At 44.2% G+C, this 26,370-nt stretch overlaps 2 protein-coding genes across 4 annotated transcripts in view; one reads left to right on the forward strand and one right to left on the reverse strand.

Annotated features, from left to right (window-relative positions):
• Nucleotides 1–24,671, reverse strand: RNF2 (ring finger protein 2). Of its 3 annotated transcripts, none has more exons than XM_075833442.1 (8): nucleotides 24,399–24,671; nucleotides 19,810–19,901; nucleotides 19,194–19,354; nucleotides 13,772–13,987; nucleotides 11,317–11,589; nucleotides 2,811–2,882; nucleotides 2,524–2,695; nucleotides 1–1,143 (listed from the first exon to the last, which is right to left on the reverse strand). In XM_075833442.1, exons 2-8 carry the CDS (start codon nucleotides 19,897–19,899, stop codon nucleotides 1,042–1,044), a joined length of 1,086 nt encoding a protein of 361 aa, XP_075689557.1. In that variant the 5' UTR covers nucleotides 19,900–19,901; nucleotides 24,399–24,671; the 3' UTR covers nucleotides 1–1,041. The 3 variants fall into 3 exon arrangements, with proteins under 3 accessions (XP_075689557.1, XP_075689555.1, XP_075689556.1); XM_075833440.1 differs by lacking the exon at nucleotides 24,399–24,671 and adding an exon at nucleotides 24,217–24,311; XM_075833441.1 differs by lacking the exons at nucleotides 2,811–2,882; nucleotides 24,399–24,671 and adding an exon at nucleotides 24,217–24,306.
• LOC142657912 (uncharacterized) overlaps nucleotides 24,254–26,370 on the forward strand; it is a 28,951-nt gene continuing 26,834 nt past the window's right edge. Inside the window, exon 1 of the mRNA XM_075833443.1 lies at nucleotides 24,254–24,681. The gene's annotated coding sequence lies outside the window, so the exon portion shown is untranslated. The remainder of the gene's footprint in view (nucleotides 24,682–26,370) is intronic.

Genomic DNA, 26,370 nt, shown 5'->3' on the forward strand with positions numbered 1-26,370 from the left:
TCATGCCAACTCAAAGTGGTTTTATTTACAATGGCTATATACATTATACTAACTTCTGCAGACTAGTTCGAATCAATTTCTCAAACTTTTACAATTGTATAATATCAAACATTCACATGCCTACAGGAATTTAAATACATGTGGCACAAAACGTAATTTTCTAACCACGTTTCCCTGTATTGACTATTAATGAAGTTGTCCGGTGATAAGATATTCATGGCCTATCCTATCACGGGGAGCCTACTCGGCACCCCTGTCGATCAGCTGTTTGAAGGGGCCGAGCGCTGCTTTCCATACTGTACAACCCTGACACATTCGTAGTGAAGGGCAGGAAGCTCTAATACTGTGCTTGGCGCTCCAAATGTCAGCAGTGTAAGAAATGAAGCGGAAACAGCACTTGCCGGAGCACCGCAACCCCTTCAAACACCAATCCGATATTGATGGCCTATCGGGAGGATAGGCTATCAATTTTGTGTCATCAAAAAAACCCTTTAAGATGAAACACAAGCCTTGTCTGACAGTTTCAATGTAACAGATGTAAAATGGAAAGGGGGGTAGATAGTGCATGTGCTCTTCAGAAAATTAACAAATGTAATATTCACCAAGTTCCTATACATGGTCCACTTTTTAATTATGTGAAATGTAGATGATACAGCATATGTGCCCACTTGATACATTCATTGTGCTCCAAAACGAAGAATTATTACACAACGAGCATTAGTTTATATCAGGCTCATCTTTTTTTTTTTTTTTCCATCACTACATTTGGGTCCACACAATGCATACTTACCAGTTACCAACATTTTACTATAAATAAATACAAATAACATGAAGAATCCTTAGGTAAAGCCATAGTCCTTGTGTCAAAGAAGTCCCTTTGCTCCAAGAGGCCGTCTTCAAAAACATTGTCACAAAATTGTTTTTGTAAATAAATTTAGAAATTTCTGTCAAGCCGGAGGTGTCACTTGCTTCACAAGTGCAAAGTCCACATGGTGCTAATATTTAAGGTAAGTAAGAGCACACGTTTGAATGAGTTCACCACTATTTGTGCTCCTTAGTAGGTGCGTAGTAAAGTTCCATTGGTTTATTCACCTTCCAGTACTTTTCACTGACTAGTTCCAGGGAAAATGAACCATTTAGGACCTAGAAGAAAACAGGCTTAATTAACATTGTTTTGCATGAAGGTAAATGGCTTGCCCACTGATGGTCCATGTCCAGGATCTGAGTATAAAATGTCATCATCTGAAAACGTCTGGTATAATTAATAAATAGTGCACTACATAACAAATTTCTGTATATCCCGTAATATTTAAAGCTAACTTTTCAGAATAAGCGGTCATATGTGTGTACATAAGGAATGACACTATTTCTGGCCATTATATGAACTGTATATGGCATTATTTAGCAGTTTTGCCCTTTGCAGGCTCTATATCTAATTCTCAGTTGTCTCTGAGCTAGTGGACGGAGCCTAACTGCTATCATGTCTTCTATACACTGCACACATAGGAGAGGAGAATCCTGCTCTCCTATCACATATATATAGTAGCTGCAGCAACATGAAGGACATTATACAGCAGTAATGAGCAGTGTAGCTGAGAATCCAGCACTGGGGTAACATAACACTTACCAGGAAGCTGCAGCATGTCTGTCTGTCTTTCTCACTCTGCTCCACCCTCACCTATTCTAAAGGGGTTATCCAGTTTTTATAAATTATGTGCAGATGGTTTACATGCAGGAAGATCTATTACTTACCAATGTCTCCGTCTCGCATAGTCACATGAACAGGCTCCAGGTGTTTATCTCCTGCTTGTGTGATATTCCATATTCTGAACATATCATTATCTCCCCCCTCCCTTTTTGAAGGAAACGTCACAGAACATATGACTTCTCTTCTAAGCTTCCCACCCCTCCCTTCTCGTTATCTCTCACATGATGGGCAGCGGATCGTGCAGTGTCGGTAGTAGAGCCGGTGTTGTGTATGAAGACCGAGTAATTACAGTACTACATTACACCTTGAAATAGGGCGGCATGCAGGTAGCTGTATATAGAGGCAATTTCTGTGGGAGGGGAGAGGAATCATGGGAACTGTAGTCCTTTGCATGATAATTCCACCCACAGCAAGCCCTGGCAGCATCAGAACAGCAGTACTGCACATAGCTGGGAAACGTAATGAACAATAACCACTTCTGAGCTATGGTGGCATCACCTTGTGATCACTCACACACAGTTCCTTTCTGTTTTTTTTTTGTTTATCATTTCAGCCGGGTTGAGACGCGGCAGATAATTTGTGTGTTACATGAGGATTTTGTTGTGGATTTGCCCCTATGCATTGCAAAGGTTGAAATCAGCTGTGAAAATGCAATATTTTTCTGGTACATGTGGATGGGGTTTTGAAAACCCCATCCAGTTGTATTTTACTGTAAGTTAAGCGGGTTTTGAGGTGCGTAGCGTGTGAATTCAGCCTTCCAGGTCAGCAGATCATGGCGTCAGATGGAGAGGCCTCAATATTTATGTAATACTCACTGTAAATTGCCCATTTGCTGTAGCAATATATATTGTGTACTGTTTTTCACTGGCAGTGTTCAAATTCATCTGGTTTGTGTCTCCTTTACTTCGAAATTCTTCAAGAGCCAACCTAACTGCCAGGTATTTGGATAAATGGTCGACGGTGGCGTTTCCAGAAGTCTTTATGTACCTTTTAACATAAAAAACATAGTTATATTAATAATGGACCACATTATAAGGGCTAATTCACACTTCCAGATATCGGATCCGTATTTCAGTTTTTTATTAAAAAACCGTGACAATACCTTTGAATGGTTTTATTCAGATTTCCGTTTTTTTTAGATGTGCAATCCTGTTTTTTTTTCAATGCGCAGTTCCTATGCAAATAGGAATGAAAAACGGACAACTCATAACAAAATACTTAACGACAACCGGTTACCAGCATTTCACCTATTAACCCTTTCCCGTTGCTCCACCGGCGATTTATGTTGGGAAAGGGTATTTAAATATGGCGCCCACTCAGAAGCAGAGCGGGCACCATAGCCGCCGGGTCTCTGCCATGTTGCATAGCAGGGACCCAGCGGCAACGCTTGCAATCAGAAAATTTTCTGATCGCAAGCATTTAACCCCTCAGATCCCGGTGTCCGATGTGACCACCGGCATCTGAGGGTTTTTACTGCTCTTTCCACTTCGGGGCTGGTCCCGCGCGGCACGATTGTGGGAGCCGGTGTATTCCTATAGCAGCTGGGAACCTCGTGAACGCTCCCAGCCCTGCTATAGGAAGATTGCGATTGGGATCTGCCTGTGGCAGGTCTCAATAGCAATGGACTGATTTTTCAATAGTCTATGGCATGAGCAATCTAATGATCACAGGTTCAAGCCACATAGGGGGGGGCTAAATAAAAAAAAATAAAAAAGTTTTTCCCCAAAAAGCCTAAAAACTCAAAATCACCCCCCTTTCCCTAGATCCCATTTCAGGTAACCCAGTGTCCGAAAATGCCCGAACTACACCAATATTTAACCAATACGGTGAATGTCGACGCGGGATTAAAAGAATGTCAATATGGCCTAATCGCAGTTTTTTTGCCACTTCAACACCCCAATAAAAGTGAATAAAAAGTGATCGAAATGCCCCACATTCCCCAAAATGGTATTAATAAAAACGACATCTTTTCACGTACAAAAAGACACCTTACACAGCTCTGTACACAGAAATTTCATTTTTCAAATTTGACATTTGTGTTTTTTTTTTTTTTAAATGTTTAACGGTACTAAAACATAAAAACGATATCAAATTTTGGTATCACCATGAACGTACTGACCCACAGAATAAAGATAACATGTCATTTTCACCGTACAGTGAACACTGTAAAAACAAAACCCATAAGAAAATGGAGGAACTGCTGTTTTTTTCCAATTCCACCCCATTCTGAGTTTTTTCCCTGCTTCCCAGTACATCACAATAGTACAACTTGTCCAGTAAAAAACACAAGCATAAAAACTAAAATTAGTCAGGTCCTGAAAGGGTTAAACCAGAAATACCTGGTGGTAGTGGATGAAAAATCATTGTTATGTAACCTATATCTTCTAAGTAGGCTCTGTACCTTTAGTATTTCATTTTTTAGTGTCGTATACTAATGAGCATAAGCCGTCGATTGGAAAAAGTCACATCTTCATTCTCAAGCCTTTCTGAGTTAGCCCCACCTCCTTACTTTTGATTGACAGCTCCTCGCCTTACCCCAGCACACATGAAATTCCGCGCTTGCACATTGATGATTTGTTCTGGTGCGTGAGCACAACGGGACACCATAGCGGTGCATCCTCAGCAACTAGACTGGAGGCCCGGACGAAGCAGGGCATGGTGTCGTACCATACATGATGGGGGCGCATGCATGCTATTTCATATGGGATTTCGGCATACAGCGCGGGTTAGTTTTTGAAGGTGGGCGGGCATCAAAAGAGTAATGAACGAGACTAACGGATTATTACCATAAAAGGTGCAAAATGTTTGCAGACCATTATTTACGGTCAGAGGAGTTTAGGAGAGTGGATAACGGCAATGAACTTTTCACAGAAGCGGCCAGCGAGGGGTGAGTAGAGTTCAATAAGGGAAACGCTGGCGACAGGTTCCCTTTAACAAAAACTGATACGAGTAAAAAAATAAAAAATAAAAAACACAAAACCTATCCATATTGTGCATCTGTATTTTTTTTTTTAATCAGTTCAAGTTTATTCAACAAAACTCCACATTATTACAGGTCATTGTACGTTCTCATACAGTGTACAAGCAATTTTCAACAGACCCAATTCTTTACATTTAACCAAACATTCCCTTCCCCCCAACTCCCCCCTGTATCCCCCCCAGCCGATCTCCTCAGTACCACTTTTCCAATCCTCTCCCCTCAGTGGCCCTATACCTGCACTTGTTGCCTTAGTGTCATTAGCTCCACAGAAGCATACCCAGATTGATCAATCCACCTAGCCCATTGTTTGTCGAACTTGACCCTGGACCCCCTCTTGGAGTATATCCTATACTCCATCAGAACCTGTGAGTTAAGTGCCCCTATGATTTCTTGTTTTGATGGTGGCTCCGCATCCAGCCAGTGCTTTGCAATTCCTTTCCGAACTTGATACAGTATTTTAGCAATTGCCAACCCTGACATCCTATCTCCCCCCAAATCTCCAACATACCCTAGCAGCATTACTACCGGATCCCATGGGATCTGTACCTCAAACACTCTCCCCACTAGTTCCAATATTTCCGTCCACAGACTCCCCAGCTTCCCACATGTCCAGAACATATGAAGGATGTCTGCTTTTTCTTCCGGGCACCTAGGGCACTTTGCATCCGCTCTTAATCCCATTTGTTTCAGCACCCACGGGGTCCTGTACACCCTATGTATCAGAAACAACTGCGATCTTCGTTGTGCTACATTAATGGACAAAGTACATGTTGCTGCCAATACCGCCTCCCAGTGGTCTGTTGTAATAGGACCCACATCCCTCTCCCATATTGCTTTCACTGTTGCCATAGGATCTCCCAGATGTTCCACCAACAACCTGCGATAAACCAATGAGATTAATCCTTTTGATGATACTGCCTTTGCAATATGCTCCAACACCCCCGCTGCATGCATCGTCAGGTCCACACTGACCGCTTGTGTCTGCACTGCGTGCCGAATCTGCAGGTACTGATAAAACATGCGGGAGTCCAGTTGAAACTCCTCCCTTACTTGCTGAAAAGATTTGAGTATGTCTCCCTCATACAACTGATTCAACCGTATTATGCCTTGCTGCTCCCACCCCTGCATCCCTTCCAATTTACCCAATTCCCCCAAATAAGCATTCCTCCAGAGCGGTGTATATTTAGTGCACTCCCCTATCCCCAGCAATTGCTTGCACTGCCACCACACCTTATGTATGAGAAGCAGAGTGGGTCTGGTACTCGCCATCTGTTTATATCTGTGCGCTTCCAGTCCTGCCAACGGGTTCTCCCCCCCCCCCAGATATGATAGGATGCGCGCACTGGACCCCCATGTCTCTTCCTGCTCCCACCCCCAGAAATGCTGACATTGGGCAGCTAAATAATACACCCAAGCATTAGGAACAGCCAGGCCCCCCTCCTCCTTTGGCAGCTGTAATTTCTCCAGTTTAATCCTAGGTACCCCCTTCTTCCATACTAGGTCTCTAAAAAGGTTATGCAATCTCCTGAACCAATATTTGGGGATCCATACCGGTGAGTTATGTAGGACATACAACACCTGGGGCATAAGGATCATTTTAATCAAATTTGTCCTACCCAGAGCCGATAGGGGCAACTTATTCCACGCCTCTACTTTGGCTTTTATCTTTGTTAACAGTGGCATTACATTAAGGGACATATAATCCTGTACTTTCGCCGTCACCCTCACCCCCAAATACTTAAACTCCTTCACCACAGGTATCTCCACCTCCTCTTCCCCATTCTGAATATCCCCCGGGTCCATGAGCATTAGGGCCGATTTTGACCAATTAATGAGTAGTCCTGAATATTTCCCAAACCGCTTAATTAGGGCCATCACTAACGGTAATGTGCGTTCGGTATCCGCCATGAATAGCAGCATATCATCTGCGTATAATGCAATTCTTTCCTCCACCCCCCCATATCTCAACCCCTGAATGTGTTCATGTTGTCTCACTGCACACGCCAAGGGTTCCACCGCCAACGCAAACAACAATGGGGACAATGGACATCCCTGACGCGTTCCCCGCTCCAGCGCAAACCGATCCGATAACACCCCATTCACCCTTATCTTTGCTGTCGGGGCTACATACAACAATTTTACCCATTTTATATAATTAGGGCCAAATCCCATTTTTTCCAGAACTGACCACAAATAATTCCACTCCACACAATCGAATGCTTTGGCCGCATCTAAGGACATTATGGCTCTCCCCCCACGATTATCCGGCATAACTTGTAGATTCAAAAACAGCCGCCTCAGATTTACCGCCGTCGATTTGGATGGCATAAAACCGGCCTGATCTCCGTGTACCACCCCAGCTACTACTTTAGCTAGTCGAAGCGCCAATACTTTCGCCATGATTTTAATATCCGCCGTCAGCAGTGAGACTGGTCTATAAGAGCCCGGGAGTTGAGGATCCTTCCCCTCTTTAGGCAGAACTACTATAGTCGCTTCATACATTGTTTCTGGAAGCCGCCCCCTATTGAAGCTATCTAAAAGAGTGGCCAGTAACTGCGGCGCAAGCTCCTCCCCATATTCCTTAAAAACTTCCACCGGAAGACCATCCGGCCCCGGCGCCTTTTCACTGGCTAGTATCCCTATAGCCGCCTGTATTTCCTCCAGAGATATTGGCTCCTCCAATGTCCCTCTCTCCTCCCCCCCCAACCTAGGAAATTCTATCTCCCCTATATACTCTTCCAGCTGCTGAGGCGTGTGCTCTGCCCTAGAGGCATACAAATCCGAGTAGAACTGCTGAAACACTTTCAAAATCTGTCCTGTATCAGTCTCCAACCTCCCCCCCTCCCCTTTAATGGTGTGTATGTAATTATTCTCCCTCTGAGCCTGCGCCATCCTTGCCAGTAACCGTCCAGTGGTTTCCCCCTCCTCATAATATTGGCGTTTTAAAAACATCCTTTTGTTATCTGCCCTCTCCAACTGATGTTGCTTTAACAACCGCTGCGCCTCCACCCAATGCTTCAATGTGTCTGTTGTGTTATCTATTATATGCAGCCTTTCTGTCTCCTCTACCCTTCCCAACAGTGCTTCTCCTAATTGTCTAGACCGTGTTTTTACTGCTGAAATGTGCTGGATGAACACCCCTCTCAGCCACGCCTTCATCGCGTCCCACAGTATCTCTTGCGGTACCGTTCCTGAATTGAACTGAAAGTACTCCTTTAGGAGGTCTAAAATTTGTTTATGGTCTATCAGCTTTAGCCAAAAGGCATTAAGTTTCCAACACCCTTGCCCCCGCCCTGTCCTCTCCTCCGTCTCTACCTTCATTAACACAGGAGAATGATCCGATAACGCTCTTTGCAAGTATTCTATCTGAGCTACAAATGGTACCGCTGTCGGTGAGCACAAGATTAAGTCTATCCTGGATAAAGACTGATATGTGGAAGACGCACAAGAATACTGAAAGCTATTTGGATGTTTATCCCTCCATATGTCCCGCCAGCCCATTTCAGCAACCAGATGGCCAAAAGCTGTTACACCTCCCCCTGTCATGCCAAATTTATCCATATTGGTATTCAATACTGCGTTAAAATCCCCCATCACTATTAACGGCACCTCCGGGTACCTAGCCAGTTCCTCCACCACTTTCTTGATACATCCACTAGAAAACGGAGGGGGTACATACAACACCACCAACACACAATTCCAATGATACAATGTACAGTGTACCCCCACATACCGCCCCTCCCCATCCTGGAAGGAGTCGTGACATACAAATGGCACTGCCCTATGTATGAGAAGACTCACCCCCCTTGAATATGTAGTATGGTAAGAATGAAAACTATGGCCTACCCAGGCCCTATGCATCATGGAAACTGAATCCCTAGTCATATGTGTCTCCTGTAGTCCTATCACCCTCGACTCCTGTTTTCTAATAAAATCAAATACCGCCTGTCGTTTTCTGGCTTCCCGCAGGCCCCGTACATTCCAGGACAAACAATTAATTGATCCCATCATCCCTCAACATATCACAGCTCCTCCTATCCTGTTCTCTTAATTTTACATATCCGACCGGCTGGGTCTCCTTTCCCTCCCTCCCCTCCCCCCCTGCAACCTCCCCTCCCCCCCCTGCAACCTCCCCCGTAAACCTACCCCTTTCCAAGGGTTGGGGCAACAGAACGTATCTGCCATTACCCATAACAAACATCGGCAGGTCAACTCCGCCCACCATACATTCAACAATGCCATAACTCGTTATGTGCTTTTCCCGCTTAACTGACCATCCCTCCCGCTGCCATTTTCTTACAAATAAACTACCATCCCTTCAGCATATCAATACCCCTCAATGTCCATAAACACATTCCTCCTCTTCCGGTCTTCCGCGGTCCCCGCAACCATGCCCTCCAACTCCAAGTCCAATCAAATGCCAAATCTTGCAATTTTTCCTACGACACCTGGTTCAGTCCTGCATCCCCAGCCTCCTTTTGCCAGCCGGTCTGTTCCGGATCAACGCCGTCCCTCTGCCGGTCTCAGCTGACTTTCATGGCTATCCAACCATCTAACCGCTTCTCTCGGTGTCTCAAAAAAGGAAGTTGTTCCCAGCGCCACCACTCTCAAACGGGCAGGATACATCATGGAATATTGCACTTGTAATGCCCTTAGTCGTCTTTTTATATCCATAAACTGTGATCTTTTCCGTTGTACTTCCAAAGAGAAGTCCGGGAAGAAGGACACTTTCACCCCATTAAAGGAGATGTCTTGACGTTCTCTAGCTTTCCTCAGGATCTTGTCTCTATCTTTATAATGTAGAATCTTTATCAGCACCGGTCTCGGCGGCCTTCCGGGAGGGCCAGGTCTGGTCGGCACCCTGTGCGCTCTCTCCACCGCAAATAAAGGGGTCAATTCCTCTCTACCAAATGTGTCTATCAGCCACTTTTCAAAGAAGTCATCCGGATTCGTTCCCTCCACTCTTTCCGGAACCCCCACAAGGCGCACATTATTTCGTCTCAGCCGATTTTCCATATCGTCTGTCTTAGCCATCAATGTCGCCACTGCCTGCGAATGTGCCTGTACATCCTGCTTTATGTGAGGAATCGCATCCTCCATGTCTGAGACTCTCCCTTCCACTGCAGTGGTGCGTTCCGCAACTTTCTGCAAATCATTCCTGAGCAGCAAAATGTCCTCCTTCAATCCACCCATCTGACTTGCTAAGGTATTAAGGACCATAGAATTCTGCTTCACCGCTACCAAAATGTCCTTTAGGGAGGGTTCCTCCTTCCTTACTCCACTTTTCCCTCCAGCACCTGGCTGATCCTGCATGGCGCCACTCATCTCCTCCTCCTCCTCCTCCTCCTCACTTCTCATGTCCCCCGCCAAAGGAGAATACCTGGATCCATATGATGAGCTTCCAGCTGCCTGATCTCCAGCCGACTTTCGCTGCTGTGCAGCCGCCCCCCCTGCTCTCGGCGTGCGGGCGAACCTCTCCAGCTTTTCCACAACTTCCTGCCGGAGGCCTCTATTGCGGCCTTCCTTCTCCTCGGCGCCATCTTGAGCGCGGGACCCGGGACTCGCTGGCGGCGACTTCTGCTTCTTAGAGCGCGTCATTATGACCGGGTATTTGTGCTCCTCCACCTCCAGACTCTGGTAAGCCCCTAGGGAAGCTATTTTCCCCGAGTTTTACGGGATATATGGACCTTAAAGGATGATTACAGCAGGAGCTCCGGTCACACACGTCCTCTCACATTCACCTCTAGGCCACGCCCCCCGTGCATCTGTATTTGAATCTCATTTTAATACACAAGTGTGCAGGAGTTCTAAGTTAGGTGTCCGGTGACCTGCGAGGGAGGCTCTGAACTACGCTACGCTATTCTTCAAAAACACGATGGCATTGTGCACTTCTGCACACAGTGTCACCCCAATCCTGTACTGCGACAGGGAACTAAAATAATCAGTTCCCGAACACATAAAACCCTGATGAAAAACCCACTGCTTCTGCATTTGAGTGGTTGCTAGGGAACCACATGCTAACCGTTATAACATCACAGCGCTGTGCTCGACTGTTTCGGTCAGCCCTAGAGACTTTGAATGGAGCGGCACCGCGCATGCCCGGCCTCCGCTCCATTCAACCTCATAGCTGCCGTCTTGCAGCTGGGGGGAGGTACCAGTGGATAGGAGAAAAATCCTGGCGTTTGGAATACCCCTAATCCAGTCTTCATATAGGGACCAGGACTTAATCTACAGAAAGCTGCATCAGACTGAATAATCTAAGCTATTGAGTCAGTGTGATCACATTTGTGCAGATATTGTAGACCGAGAAGTAAAAGGATTCTTCCTCTTTTAAATCAGCATCTTAACGGTAAGGGTTCAGTGACAAGTGGCGTATTTGCCTTGTATTTCTGCAGCGTAAAAGTAAGCTGTGGAAAACTGTACAATGTCCAATGGGAAAAATATTCTACAACACATTTCTCAATTTTTGGCGTTTTCCATAGGCTTACACTGTAAAGTTTTCCTCCTTGAAATATTAGGCAAATACGCCAGGTGTGACTGCGCCATTACACTGCATGGACTGCAATGTATTTGCATTACAAATAATAAATTAGATTTAAAAAAAAAAGAAATAATGTTTTGTTATTACCGAGTCTGAGCATTATCATCCTTCTCCATTAACGTAGGATGAGGCCTAAAAACCAATTCGATCTCGCTAGATCCATCCAGCGCAGGATCCAAAGTAACTGCTTCAGTGTTCGTGTCCAACTCTAAACCTGAATCATCAGATGTTTTCGTCCTCTTGTTGCTTGGCCCGGCTTCCTGATTGCTGTGCACTGAAGCATTACTGCAGTGGGAACTGTCTGCGTTGTCTTCTGCTCCACTCCCATTCTCCACCTGCTGCTTTTTACCTCTCTGTAACCTGAAATGAAAGGCATTCTTTTCAGTCATGTCCAGGATCTAAAACTACACACAAGTGACTATTATGCAAATAAATATATATATATATATATATATATATATATATATATTAAAAGGGGTTGGCCAGTTTATGAAAGTTCATCATATATTACTTCTAATGCAAAAGTAAGCAACTTTATTTTACACATCCCCATTCAAATATCTAAGATATTTATACCATATGAGATCTATAGAACAGAAAGAGGCCAGTGAAACCTTGTCCAGATTAGATCAGAGGAAGATGCTCACAATAATCTGCACATAAGCAGATGAATCCATATCCCAAGTCTATGGACGATGGGGGGCAGGTCACGAAAAGCATCACGTTTTCTGGATGAGGTTCCCCAATGCTTTATCCCCCCATCGTAGTATTCACTTATGGCAATACGGAGGTGTATTTTAGAAGGTAAGATATACTGGCAAAATGCTTCTATTGTATTAATGAGTATTTTAAGATGAATGGTCATAAACCAGCCTACCTTACAAGTGTGTATAACCTTTTAAACCCACTTCTGCATTCACTTAATGCATTTGAGCCGTGGTGTCCAACTGCGTTCTTAAGGAAAGCCAAAGGAAGGATAAGTCCTTAAGTGAGCACTGATGCAGCCATGGTATAGGAACGTGGCCTAAACAGATACTTCAATGAACAATTCTTAAAACGTGAGTATTCACGAATAGCTGCTCGGGTGAAGCAAAAACCATCAGAAACAGTGATACATATTGGGGAATGTTCTCATAGTACATCACATGCAAAGTGTTAATCCAAATCCAGCTCCTTGCCTGCCCTTTGCACGGACCCTCATGTCAAATGTGCTCTCCAAATACTTTTGAAGCATTTCAAATACATTGGAATGGCGAATGTGACGAATAAATGTTTTGCAGCACCTAAATAAATATTTTGATGCTAAAAAGAGAAAATTCTAAATTGGCTTACCATAATGTTCTTCTCCTGCGGTTTGTTTATTTTCCAGAAGAAGAAACTGGTAAGCGGATTAGAATGTTCTCCTTTCCCTGTACACAGCACAAAACAGAAGATACCTCTAGTAATTACCCGTGCATATATCTCAAATGGGGATATATTTTGTACCAAGAGTTAAATTTTTTTGAGAAACATTGTTTTGTGGTTTTTCGCTGTTGAGGACTCATGTACACGGCTGTATTATGGATAAGTGTTGCGCAGATCTGAAATAGGGTGCCCATACTGTACCGACTGCGGCCTCCGATTCTATCAGTGAGAACCCGCACTGAAAAATTGTGGCATGCGCAGTCACATCTCTGTCATACGGTATATTTTCTCATAGAAGCATCGGTTCTAGGTGAGAATATGGTGCCAACTGGATCATAATAAAGACCCATAGGGACTCTGCATGCTGCCGTACAGGGTCCGTGCACATGCAATGCCTTGTGCATTGACCCTTATAGTAATAATGATGATGATCAAGATACACATCACAAAGAGAAATAAAAAAAATAAAAAATAAGTCACACGAGTGTTAGAATTGCTAAAACTTTATTATATACTTACGTTATTGACTTCCCTGTGTTTTTTTTTTTCCACACGTACCCTCAATATGCACAAGGTCTCTCTCCAGCAACACTGCAACGATTTAAAGTGTTGCTGCAGTGAAGAACTGGTCGACCATTCGTTTCAAGTGTCCTGGATGTGACTATGAAAATTCAGCAAACCCCGATACCACCAAAGCCACCTCATGTCTTAGAAGAAAGTATGGCTACAATGAGGAAAAAATAAAAGCTACTGCACGTGACATGGTAGATATGACAATGTCACTCCAAAGCCATACATGTAGTTCCAGCCGATAAAGGAACTTAGAAAGAATCCGCTTCACTAGAATTACATTGATTCAAAGAAACAAGGGCACCTCAAGGTAAAACAAAGATGTTGCAAAACCGGACAGTCGTATTTATAGCTTTAGATTATGGAATGAAGTGTAGTGTCTAGAATGTGCAGCTCTCTGTGTACGGACTTCTTACTAATAATAATGCAAGGATTGTGCCGATAGCTGCTTCAGTCTCTAGGTGGTTACCACGCGGTGAAGAAACGCAGAGCACATACCTGGTTTAATAGAACCTCATTCATGCTGTGTGTTTGTGCAGATTATAGGCTGCAGGATCAGCCACATTACCTGTTCATTGCTTGTATTTTTAGGCCCTCCTCAATACTATGGCTTAGCGCTTGCTGATTGTTATGCTTGCTGATCCTGGCCAGAACTCGTTCCTGATGAGCTTCATATTCGTCTCGACTTGGGTAGATTTTACTAATCAGAGCATCAAAGTTTGGGTCTGGTCGTAGAGATCTTTTGGAGACCAGTTTTTTACGACATGTTGGACATTCCTTATTTCTGTTGGTGAAAGATTGAAATCAGTCTAAAAAAAAGCACACATTTAAAGGGGACCTGATAAAAACACAAAATGTGAGAGTAGATTCAATTATAAGATTTCCTATAAATTAGAAGGACAGCAGATTTTCCTCAGTATTAGGCCGGGTTCCTACGGGTTGGATACGCTGCATAAAAATCATGCAGAGTGTCCGACCTGGAACCGACCGTACATTCGCTCCGAAAAATCCGCCCCAATCAGTTTTTTTGGACCGAATTTACGCTGCGTAAAAAAGCGCCCATACTTACCCCCCACCCTCCTTTGATGCCTGCTCCGGCCTCCTACGAAGACGTTGCAGGCCATGTGACGTTGCAGCGGTCACATGGGATGAAACGTCCCTGAAGGCCAAACTGCAGGAAGGAGAGCGTTCTGGATAAGTAGGATTTTTTCTTCAGTTGCGATTTTTGCGGCGTAATCACTGCAAAAGTCACAACACTTGGCTTTCCGTTGCAGGTTTTGCATCGCCATTGAATTCAATGGGAAAAACCCGCAACAGAAAAGCAACAAAAACACAGCATAAATTGACATGCTGCGGATTTTAATTCCGCACCGCAGGTCAATTTCTTAAAGTTTACGCTGCGTTTTTTTTTCTAAATCTCACCCACTTTGCTGCTACAGTAAATATTGCAGAATTTCCGCACATAATTCCTTTCTAGAAATTCCACAGCATTTACCCTACCTGGGAACCCGGCCTTAGGCCTTGTTAACACTGCAGATTTGTTGCAGATTTTTCATGCATTTTTTTTATAAACAAAAACTGAAAAGGATCTAGTAGAGCTGACATATAGGCCTTCCTTTATATATTTCTTATGTTTGGGCTTCATTCCTGGTTTAGGCTTACATAATACATGCCAAATATGCAGATAATCTGAACTGTGGAAACTTGGCCTAAGGGTTTTCTTACACGGCCTGATGTCAATACTTAAAATCCATCCTTAGTACTACAAAAAGTCTCACTGTAGCCCAGGCCTAAGGCCGGGTTCCCATGTAGCGTAAACGCTGCAGAATTTCTGCAACAGAATTCTGTGTGGAAATTCCGCAAAATTTACAGTATCAGCAAATTAGATGACATTTTGAAAATCTCATGCCCATGCTGCGGAAAAAAAACACCTTTTTCATTGCTTTTCTGTTGCGGGTTTTCCCCATTGTATTCAATGCAAGTCAAGTGTTGCAAGTTTTGCGTAAAAAAATAAATTAAAAATAAATAAAATCGCAAGTAAAAAAACAACTAGATTAGAGTTCTCTGCTCCTTCTGCAGTTTGGCCTCCTGGGATGACGTTTCATCCCATTTTTTTTTATTTGAAAGCCCGAGCCGTGCTTTCTATCACCCAAGTGCATAAAAAGTGAAGAGGTGCCACACAAAAAGTGCACAAGGATGCGGTCTATCGCAGCCCTTCTCTTAAAAGAGAGGCCCCGCATAACCATTCCCCAACCCTCCAAACCATAGGCCTAGAGGATCGATGATCCCCCCTCGCCGAAGCTTAGGGAGACCCAAACACACTCCTAGGCTTCTACCTGGGCTGCCACCCCAGTGTCCACCTAGGAGTCTGAATCAAGGTTGCACCTCCCCTCCGAAGAAGGGAGGCCGGGTTGCAGGGCAAAACGGTACCAGATGGCCACACATTTCCCCCTAGACTTCAGGAGGGTCCAAAAAGGGCACCGCAGCCCAAAACCCTTGTGACAAAACGTGACAAACACACAGTGAAAAACAAAATTAAATAAGTGGATGTGCGCTGTGATACAGCCTGGACATCCGCCAGGTATAAAAATTTCTCATCTCCCAGCCAGAAGGCCGGGAGAATAAAAGGTGTGTGCTTAGAAGTGTGAAAGAGGAGTGTGTGCAAATGTGCCTTCACTCAGTGGGATCCCACCCCCAGTGAGTTAGGGCACCCCAGGGTCACTTACTGCTGCTTGTGGAGAGACACTTCAGGTTGTCCCGCTCTTAAAGGGCCAGAGCTTGTGTCACTAAATGATGTCATTTTTCTAATTATATATATTTGGGATAAGTTTTATATTTTGATCTATTACTTCATGTGGTTTTCTAGGAAGTAAATAACACTCAAAAGACAAAGATTTCTGCTAATGTTTGGTGAGTCACACCTGTCCATGGAATGAATGGAGCGGAGCTGTAATACCATACACAAGCTGTGGACAGGTATGGTGCTGTTTTTGGAAAAAAAAAAACAGCCATGTTTTCTAATCCTGGACAACTTGTTTAATCTGACCAAACACATAAAATGGACATCTCACCCGACTCCACCAAGCATGCATATTTATTTCAATGGGGAGAGCTGGATAAACTGCTGCCATTAACCTGACAGCGGATTATTTCCCACTGGAACATAAGGAATCGGGCATGTTGAAATCCAACATGGGGATAATTTTATTCCCTCCTGAGAACTGCCATCACTAGGCCCCCATACACATTATATAGGCAACCGATCCCTTTTAAATTGGCATGCTTGGTTTACTTTTATTTAACGTGTATGGCCGGCTGTATTTTATTTATTTTCAAATACAGTCGAAGTATAAATGCTATCCCAGATTACACTTTTGCATTATCATACTTGCGCATACTGTTACAATGAGGCCTCTTTCACATGAGTGCATTGGTAAATGTCCGTAACAAAGATCTGTAATGCAGACATATTACAGATGATACTGAATCAGTATTAATGATTAGTAATACTAATAGGTTGTTTTCTAGGCTGGAAACTAGCTACATGTGACAGCCACGTTGATAAACGGATGAAATAATGATGCAAAGCAGATCACAATTGGACTGAATACACATGTATCCGTATTTTAATCACTCTCCATAGAAGCGTTTTTATCCCAGGATGGATTTTTTTTTCTGGTCGCTTGAAAATAAAAAGCGCCCTGTTCTATCTTGGGGCAGATTCCACTCTTGAACCTCGCTGTGATATCGTTGCTAATGGTTTCAGTTTGTCTCCGTTCTGTAAGGTCTCCAATTTCTTGGCGGAAACAATAGCGCAGTCGACTACGCTATGGATTCCGTCGAAAAAACTGAATCCTTATGGAATAGAGACAAACGGAAACCATTAGCTATGGAAGCATTACCATTGAAATCAATAGTAATGCAAACGGAATCTATGGTTTCCGTTTGCCGTTCCGTTGATGGGTTCCTCCGACGGAAAGGTCTGACGGAACCCATCAACGGAAACGAAACGCTGATGTGAACACACCCAAAGGCGGTATTCGTACATTCATTTTTTGTCACTTCTTTGTGAGATAAGTCGTGCGCGATATCTGATAGGTGTTTGTCGGCAGTGATGTGATTTCCGCAAAAACGCGGATGTATGACATTCTCCCATGTGTTAACATTGCATGCTATACTGCAATGCAATGTACCATTTAGGTGTGATAAATGCGCCCATTAAAACGCTGTGGGTAAAAAGAAAAATAAACATTGGGAGGGAGATATGGTCTCTCCTACCAGCGTTTCCCTCAGTTAGCTCGCACAGAGAACTACTATGAGGCCTCCTTCACACAGGGTGTTTGTATAGCTTTTTAGACTGGATATAAAGCCGCCAGCGTTTTTTTCTTAAATGTAATTTACCTTTTTCCAAAGTATTTTTGGTGGGGATTTTCATTTAGTGTCATATTATACATGCGTACATCCTATAGGGAAGCCTATAAGAAAAAAAAAAAACGCCATACCTAGAGCATGCAGAGCTTTTTTTTTGGAGGGGAGGGGGACATAAACCGCCACTGACCCTAAAAACACTACAAAAAAAAGCTGCAAACCAAAACGCTGTGTATGTAGGCTCTCTAGTTACCATAGACTTTAGAGTAAAATCTGGTTGAAGCGCAGCAAAACGCTGTGTGAAAAACAAAACCGAAAACGCAAATAAGCGTAAATCTTTATTTTGACAGCTAAGGTACCGTATTTTTCGGACTATAAGATGAACCTGACCATAAGATGCACCCAGGTTTTAGACAACAGAAAATAGGAAAAAAAATTATTTGTTAAAAAATAGTTTATTCTGTTTCACCACATTCTGAGAGCCAAAACTTTTTTAATATTTTTTTTTATCGATGTGAGGGCTTATTTTGTTGCGGGACGAAAATATTTTATTTTTTACATTGTGCTTGGGGAAAAAAATGGGAAAAGTTTTTTTTTTTTTACACTCCTAAAAATTTATCTAACATTTATTTATTTTTTTACACATTTTATTAGTTCCCCTAGGGGACTTGAACCAGCGGTCACTTGGTTACATCTGGAGTTACTGAAACAGCGTAACTACGCTGTTTCTCTAACTCCAATAGTAGTGAATGGCAGTTACGGAAGCAGCGTAGCATGCGAGCTACGTTGTTTCCGTAACTACTGTTCAGTTCTATGGGAGTTACGGAAATCCACAGGATAGGGACTACATGTGAGATCACTGGGGGGTCTGACCGCTGGGATCCCCAGCAATAAGGAGAACAGGGGAGCAAAAGTCACCCAGAGCGCTACATGAGAAGCCTGGAGTTCCGGGTTCTGTTCCGCAGCTCCATAGAGATCAATCGGGAGCCGCTCGCACATGCGCAGAAGAATCCCATTGATCTGTATGAAGCTGCCGGACACAGAACGCGGAAGTCAAAGCTTCTAATGCAGCGCTCTTGGTAACTTTCAGTCCCCGTTCTCCTTATCGATCACACATGTATCCCGCATCCTGTGGATAGGGGATGCATGTGTTTTATGGCACAAGCCCTTTAAACTGCCAGGAATACCGAAATTACTGTTCCTGGCTGTTATAGTAGCGTGTCAGAAGCAGACACTTGCAGTGTATGGAGCGGGCTCAGTGCGTGATACCGCTCCATACATCATCCCCCTCCAGCTCCATGATGTGCCGGCACGTCATAGGTCGGGAAGGGGTTAAGTAATGAAGCGGTCATGGCGCCCGGCGATGCCGGGTCCCTTGACTGCGGACTGTAAGACGCAGGGACTTTTTAGCAAGATTTATTCTTGCTAAAAACTGCGTCTTATAGTCCGAAAAAAACGGTATATTAGAAGTCATGTACTACGAATATAATCTTTCATGAATAAAAAATACTATTCCAATTCTTACATATAACATCACTAAAGATTATCTTATAAATGATGCAATATTAAGCCAAACAAAAACTGGTAACTAAAGTGGAGCAAAGTTATGGAGCATTACTTACCCACTCCTGAGGGCCGTTATGATGCAGTCAGCGCAGAACCGGTGCAGACATTCTTTAGTGGTCATCGTGTTCTTCAGCATGTCCAGGCAGATGGGACACATCAGTTCACTGTGCAGGCTTCTCGGTGACACCACAATTTCTAAGCCGTCAGTAATTGCTTCCTGTTAAATGATATTAGGCTGTTCAATCAGAAGAATTAGGCTACATTCCCACAAGTGTATGAGATTCACGCGTGTGCAAAACGCGCTTGAATCTGGTCCATGTGTGTTGCGTTATGCATCAGTGTGCTTTGCGAGGGGCATACGTCATTCATGCACTTGCAAAGCACATCTTTTTATTATTTTCAATTGAATCACAAATCACGCACCGCACACGGATGTGCATCTTCAATGGACACGTAGGTATGTGAAAAAAAAACCAACGCACTAATATAGAACATGCAGTGATTTTCACGCCGCTGCGTGGGAACTCACGCCTGTGTGAACGGCCTCACTGAAATCAATGGGTCCGTGTGCTGCGCGTGATTTCCATACGCAGCACACGGACATTATTTACGTTCGTGTGATCGGGCCCTAAGAGAGGTCAAGGCGTGCTTCTAGTGAAAACGTGTGACTACCTGTGGTGTCCTCTGCAGCTCGTAAAGGCTTAGCTCCCATGTTTTACTCAGTGGTTGAGCACCGTTGGTTTGAACAGCCTGAGACATCATTCCTGAAAATGAAATGGACATGAAGTGTTAGTGTGATGTACGTTCCATGACTGAGCGGAGGATTACACAGAAGTAGTAGCTCAAAATAAAGAACATGAGGGGAAAAAATAATCAATTCATCAGTATGCGGTAGTGGTTGCAGCCACGTATCCCTATGTCACTACTTATAGTTTCCATATCACTATTTTTCCCACTTTTGAAGGCTTTGTCTACCGTTCTACCAGAGGCTTTGCCAACAGATTCTATATAAATACTCTGTGCCCCCCCCCAATGTTACTCTCCCGCCTGATCCAACATCGGACGTACAATATGACGCCAAGAGAGTATCACGCACAGGTCCTATTCATAAACAGAACCCATGCACGATACTTACTGGGCGTGGGACGGTGGCCTTGGCAACGTGCAGTTGCGGTTCTCCACGCCTGATGTCAGACCCGGCAGTTTGAGCAGCATAGGAGGGATCCTAATCTTCAGATAATAGAGCAGAATCGCTTTCACTGCACCAAAACGTGCAACATTTTACTTTGTTTACTTTAATAAAAGTGTCCTAAGCGACGTGTTTTTGGAGTACACGCCCACTTTTTTCGTCACTTTTCAAATTTAGCGAGTGACTAGAAAATTTGCACATTTTACTGTAAATTTGTTGCACGTCAAAAACATTTTTGGGTGCACTATATGCCAAAAACTGCAATAGCACGCTTTGTAAGGCGGAGTTCACACGGGACGGATATGCTGCGTAAAAGCACGCAGAATATCTGGCTTGCGCGCCGCAGAGAATTACGGGCGAAGAAACCTCAGCAATTCTTTTGAAAAGTAGCAGACTTTCCACAGCGGAAAAAACGCACCATTACCTGTGGCTTTTACTGCAGAAAATTGATGCGGATTTTGCTGCATTTTTCACAAAGCAAGGACATGGCAACATCTCCTCTGAAAAACTCCTCAGTCCTCTGTCTACAGCGGGAATGGACATGCTGCTGTCCGAAAAATACGCGCCGCAGGTCAATTTCGGCTTGGAATTTTTACGCAGCGTGGACGAGATTTGTTAAATCTCATTCACTATTCTGCTGCGTTTTTTTTCCATCCGCAATTCTGGACAGAAAAAAAAACGCATAAGTTCCTCAACGTGTGGACGAGCCCTTACAACGGTCAATCAAACGAAGTGACAGCGGCAACTGCAGGATATATATACGACCCGTCCTGCTCAGGAGCTTCGCCACACTCCACTGGAGAACAGCCTCATCCACGTATACATGTTCAGCACAGGTAAGGCTCTGTTCACATATGCCTTGGAGGCTCTGGTCAAAAATACTGGTCAAAGTACTGCGCTATTTTTTCCGGTAAAGATCCAGACATGACAGAAACCGATTAAAGCTAATTAGCTCCGCCAGGCGCCTTTGGTGTCCGTCATGCGACGGATCAGTCACTTCCTTTGTTTTCATTGTGCTCCTGTAAGCAGAACAGAAATATAGAGCGCAGATGTGAACAGAGCCTAACACCTTTTTTAGGCAGAATAAGAAATAAACTACTCACAATATTGGAACATATGTGAACTCAATTTTAATTCATCATTTTGTAGTGGATTACATATCCATATGAGAATACAGAGTCTCCCCACGCTACACCTCACCACATAGCAGAGGTGAACAGCACCACGTAGCAGAGGTGAACAGTACCATGTATTCCCATGTTGGTACTTGCCAGGCCTTCGGGTATATTCAGGTTTTTTTTCTGCCATTAGTGGGAAAAAGCTGCAAAATTTTGCAAAAAAAAAAACGATGTTCTGCAGTAATTGACAGCTCAGTTTGACTTAAAGGGGTTTCCCCACGGGAGACATTTATGACACATCCAGAGGAGATATCATAAATGCCAGATAGATGCAGGCCCGACCTCTGGGACCCGCACATATCTCCAGAACGGGGCCCCCTAAACCCCATTTAGCCGCTGTGTGCTGCGGCTGAATGAGGTAAATTCTGACCATGAAAAATGTTATATGGTCGTGAGTTACCTAAACAGCGTAACTCGCTGAGCTACGCGGTTTCTCGTCTCATAGAACATAATGGTAGTTACGGAAACAGCGTAGCTCAGTGAGTTACGCTGTTTAAAATACGCTTTTCAACAGTTTAGCACATTTTTTTCTGGTAATAATATAGCGTTACCCTAAAATAGACTTTTTATTAGCGTTTATTGTTTACCGTAAATCTTGATTTATTACTTGTCTATTTTAGGGTAATTGGGTCAGCGCTAGCGTTATCACAATGATTGACAGGGGGAGCGGTTTTTGGCGGGAATTTTGCGTGTCATTTTTATATCATTTATTTGTACTTTTAATTTTTTTTATTAATATGGCCTGTCCCTCAAAGATCAGAAAAGACCTTTGGGGGACTTTATTATTATTATTTTTTTACACTATACTTTTCCACTGTTAGGGTCAGTTCACACTTTGCGTAAATACTGTGGATTGTCCGCAACGGAATTAGTTGCAGAAAATCCACGGCATAATACAGTAGCAGCAAAGCGGATGAGATAGAACAAATCTCATCCGCACGCTGTGTAAATGCTGAGCGGAAAAAACGCTCAGAAATTGACATGCGGTGCAGAATTTTATTCCACAGCATGTCAATTGTATTTGCGTAAACCCTGCTTATTTGTTGCGGGTCTTCCCCATTGAGTTCAACGGGAAGGTAAATCCGGCAACAAATAGTAGTTGTTGCGCCTTTTGCGGCGGAACCCCAGTGTTTCCGCAAAAAAAAAAACGCAACTCAGAAAAAATTTTAATATTCCTATACTTACCTAGAAGTCTGCTTCTTCCTCCAGGCCGGCGTCCTGGGATGACATTTTATCCCATGTGACCGCTGCAGCCAATCACAGGCTGTACCGGCGGTCACATGGGATGAAATGTCATCCCAGGACGCTGGCCGGCTAAATGCAGCAGTTCCACAGCGGACGTTCCGGGTGAGAAACTGCACCACAGTTTGGTGCGGGTTTTCGCCTGGAATTCCCTGCAGCCACCGGGGCGGATACGTAGTTTAATTTTACGCAGCGTATCCGCCCCGTGTAAACTTAGCCTTATAGTCACTGTTAAGGCTGTGCTGGGTCTAGTTACATCCAGAAACTTCTTACTACCGGCACCACGGCGATCATGTGACCAATCACAGGGATCACCAGAGGCAGCAGCCTCTTTTCTATACATAGCGCTCATTGAGAAGACTGGAGCGGTGAAAACGGCTTCTGTCTTCTCTCTAGGGTCCCTGGCAGACACAAAGCCGGAAACCAGACATTCCAGCTGTCTAATCGCTCGGGCCACAAGCTTAATCCTGCACCGTATATATACAGTGGATGGTCTTTAACCGGTTAAGCTGTATATCGTTTGCAATCTAACTAGGTCAAGCACATCTATTTCAATGTGTTTGCCCTAGTCTGACAGCTTAAAGGGGTTTTCTGGATACTACAAGTTATCAGCTAGCTACTGGATAGGAGCTTTCTAATAGATTGTTGGGGATCCGACCACTGGGACCCCAACCGATCACCAGAACGGGGACACTGTCTTCTGCTGCCACCAAGCCCACTGCTTGGAGTGGTGGTCGAGCATGCGTTCTGCCACTCCATTCACACGCCACGTTAATTTCCATCAGTGCCGTAAACTGTGAATAGAGCGGCAGGGTCTTCATTGAACACTTCATAGCTGCGGGCTCGTGGATCGGGAGAATCGCAGACACAGGCTCTCCGTCCTGGCGATCGGTGGGGTTCCCAAGGGTCAGATCCCCACCAATTGTTTAGTTATTATGACCTATAAAGTCGAGAGGTGATAATTTGTAGTAACTGGAATAAATACCGGCATGGGAGACGGTCTGGGTATCCACGGTGATGTTCACCTCTACGTGGTAGGATGCGGAGAAGATTTGTAATCCAATACAATAAGATGACAGGGTTCACATACATTGCGGTATCCTGACTAGCTGGTTTCCCATCCTGTATAGTGGACGAGCTCATGGGATCTCATCAGACCTTGCAGTGTGTTCACATTGAGTTATGTGCAATGTCCCCAAGACTGGCAGCTAGCTGGTGACAACGGAGGTGACACCTATACAAACATTCATTTACCGGTCACACCCCTTGTTAAAAGACGATAAATAGGTCGGAGCTGTCAACACTGGATGGGGAAATGGTGCAATATGTAATAACATTATGTTGTGTCCCGGTGTAAGACGATCTCTGAAGATGACACACTGTAACGAATTATGAGCGGTGTGTACGAATGACTGACATTAGCAATACATTTCTATACTTATAGGAACTACAGCTGCTTTCCTTGGTGACCTCGTTTCGTTGTCCTGTTGTAACACCAGACCCCCGCACAGCTGGGCATAGAGCTCCCTCTCAAACAATGGCATCCCCCGCACAACATACAACGGCGCGTCCTAGCGATATACACTATAGAACATCGGCCAAACGACGTCTCCTACAACATGGCGGCACACGATAATGGAAGCCATACTCACAGTGCGCTCGGCGGCCGCTGTGTGTTCCGTGCTGGGGCTGAGGAAGATGATGTGGGGCGCAGGCTTCGAGCGCTCGGCTTCTACAATATGGCGCGGGCCCAGCAGCATCCGCAATGGAGCTCGGGAAGATACTGCACTGGGTGAGGGGAGGAGAGACTGCCGGAGGAGGAGAAAGCCGAAATCTGAGGCGGAAAGGGAAGGACGTGATGTGCAATGAAAGACTAGAACGGCACAAAAGGCAGTCATTACACAGGGAGGGAAACTTGTGATATGTCACTGCGAGGTGAGTGCACCTATACTTATATATAGGAGATAGGGACGTATTACAGTGTATATATACATATACAGGATATAGAGGGGCCTTACAGGCCATAGGGGGGTATTACAGTGTATGGATGTATATATGATATAGGGACTTATTACAGTGTATATATACAGTATATAGAGGGGTCTTACAGGATATAGGGATGTATTACAGCGTACATTTACAGGCTATAGGGGGGTCTTACACCTATACTTATATATATGCATATATACATATATGGTCAGTGGCTACTCCTTAAGCGGAATCCCCGTTGCCGAGTCTGGCCGTGGAATCCGCTCCAGGGGGAGCCCCTGACGTTAATGTCCATATATGGACAGTGACCTCAGGAGTTTCCTCTAGGAGAGGAATGCCCGGACAGATCATCGACAACGGGGATTCCGCTCAAGGAGTAGTCACTAATTCTGAAGCCGGGAAGTATCAGCTCCCTATTGAATGTTTGACACAACAAATTGTTATAACAAATATTGATTCTTTTATACAAACATGTCCTGAGAACATAGTACAAAAATTGTTTACATGTAACTATACAAACAATTCAGAGCTAGTTATTAATGTAAAACATTATACGAGACTGTATCAATAATGAGTATTCTTATGTCATATGATTTATTTGTTGATTTGGGGCATAGATACATTTTCAAAGAACATGCAGAATCTGTCATCTCTTGAGTGTAAACTGATTTAACAGAGGTTGTTTCTCATTTGTTCAATGGAAGATATTATTATTATTAAACTAATCTGAGTTACATAGTTAGGCCTCATGCACACGAACGTAAAAATGGCCGTAATTACGGGCCCATAGACTTCTATTGGCCACGGGTACATCCCCGTATGCTTACGGGAAGGTGCCCGTGCCGTTGAAGAATATAGAACATGTCCTATTTCGGGCCGTAATAACGGCACGGACAGGCCCATAGAAGTCTATGGGGCTCCCGTAATTACGAGATCGTTGGTAGTCGATGTCAGGGGATAGTCACTGTCCAGGGTGCTGAAAGAGTTAACTCTTTCAGCATTCGGGACAGTGACTACCGCTGAAATAGTATTAAAAGTTAACTTACCTGCTTCTTCCTCCAGTCCGGCCTCCTGGGATGACATTTCAGCCCATGTGACCGCTGTAGCCAATCACAGGCTGCAGCGGTCACATGGACTTCCGCGTCATCCAGGGAGCTTAGACTGGATGTCAAAAGAGGGACGTGTCACCAAGACAACGGCCGGGGTACGTATGAACTTCTTTTTACCTTCAATCGCTGCAGAAGCTCTGCCTAAAAGGGCTGCCCTTTCTCTCTATTCAGAACTGATAGAGAGAAGGGGCTGCCGATTAGTGCAGAGAAAACGGGTCCGTAAATACGGGTGAAATAATGGTGACACCGGTCCCATATTTACGGGCACGGGTCCTTAAATACTGGTGGAATACTGGTCGAATGTGTGTGACCAAGGACCCGTATTTACGGACAGGAAAAAATACGTTCATGTGCATGGGGCCTTAGTACGGTTGAAAAAAGCCACATGTCCATCAAGTTCAACCAAGGGATGGGAAAAGGGAAGGTATTTCCATTAGAACCAAAACATCTCATAAAGGATCTGCTAATCCTGAATCAGTCCAAAGAGCCCAAAAAATGAATGAATTTGTGTACTACCTGTTTGTTT

This window comes from Rhinoderma darwinii, chromosome 7 (genome assembly GCF_050947455.1).
Source record: "Rhinoderma darwinii isolate aRhiDar2 chromosome 7, aRhiDar2.hap1, whole genome shotgun sequence".
NCBI classification, from domain to species: domain Eukaryota; kingdom Metazoa; phylum Chordata; class Amphibia; order Anura; family Rhinodermatidae; genus Rhinoderma; species Rhinoderma darwinii.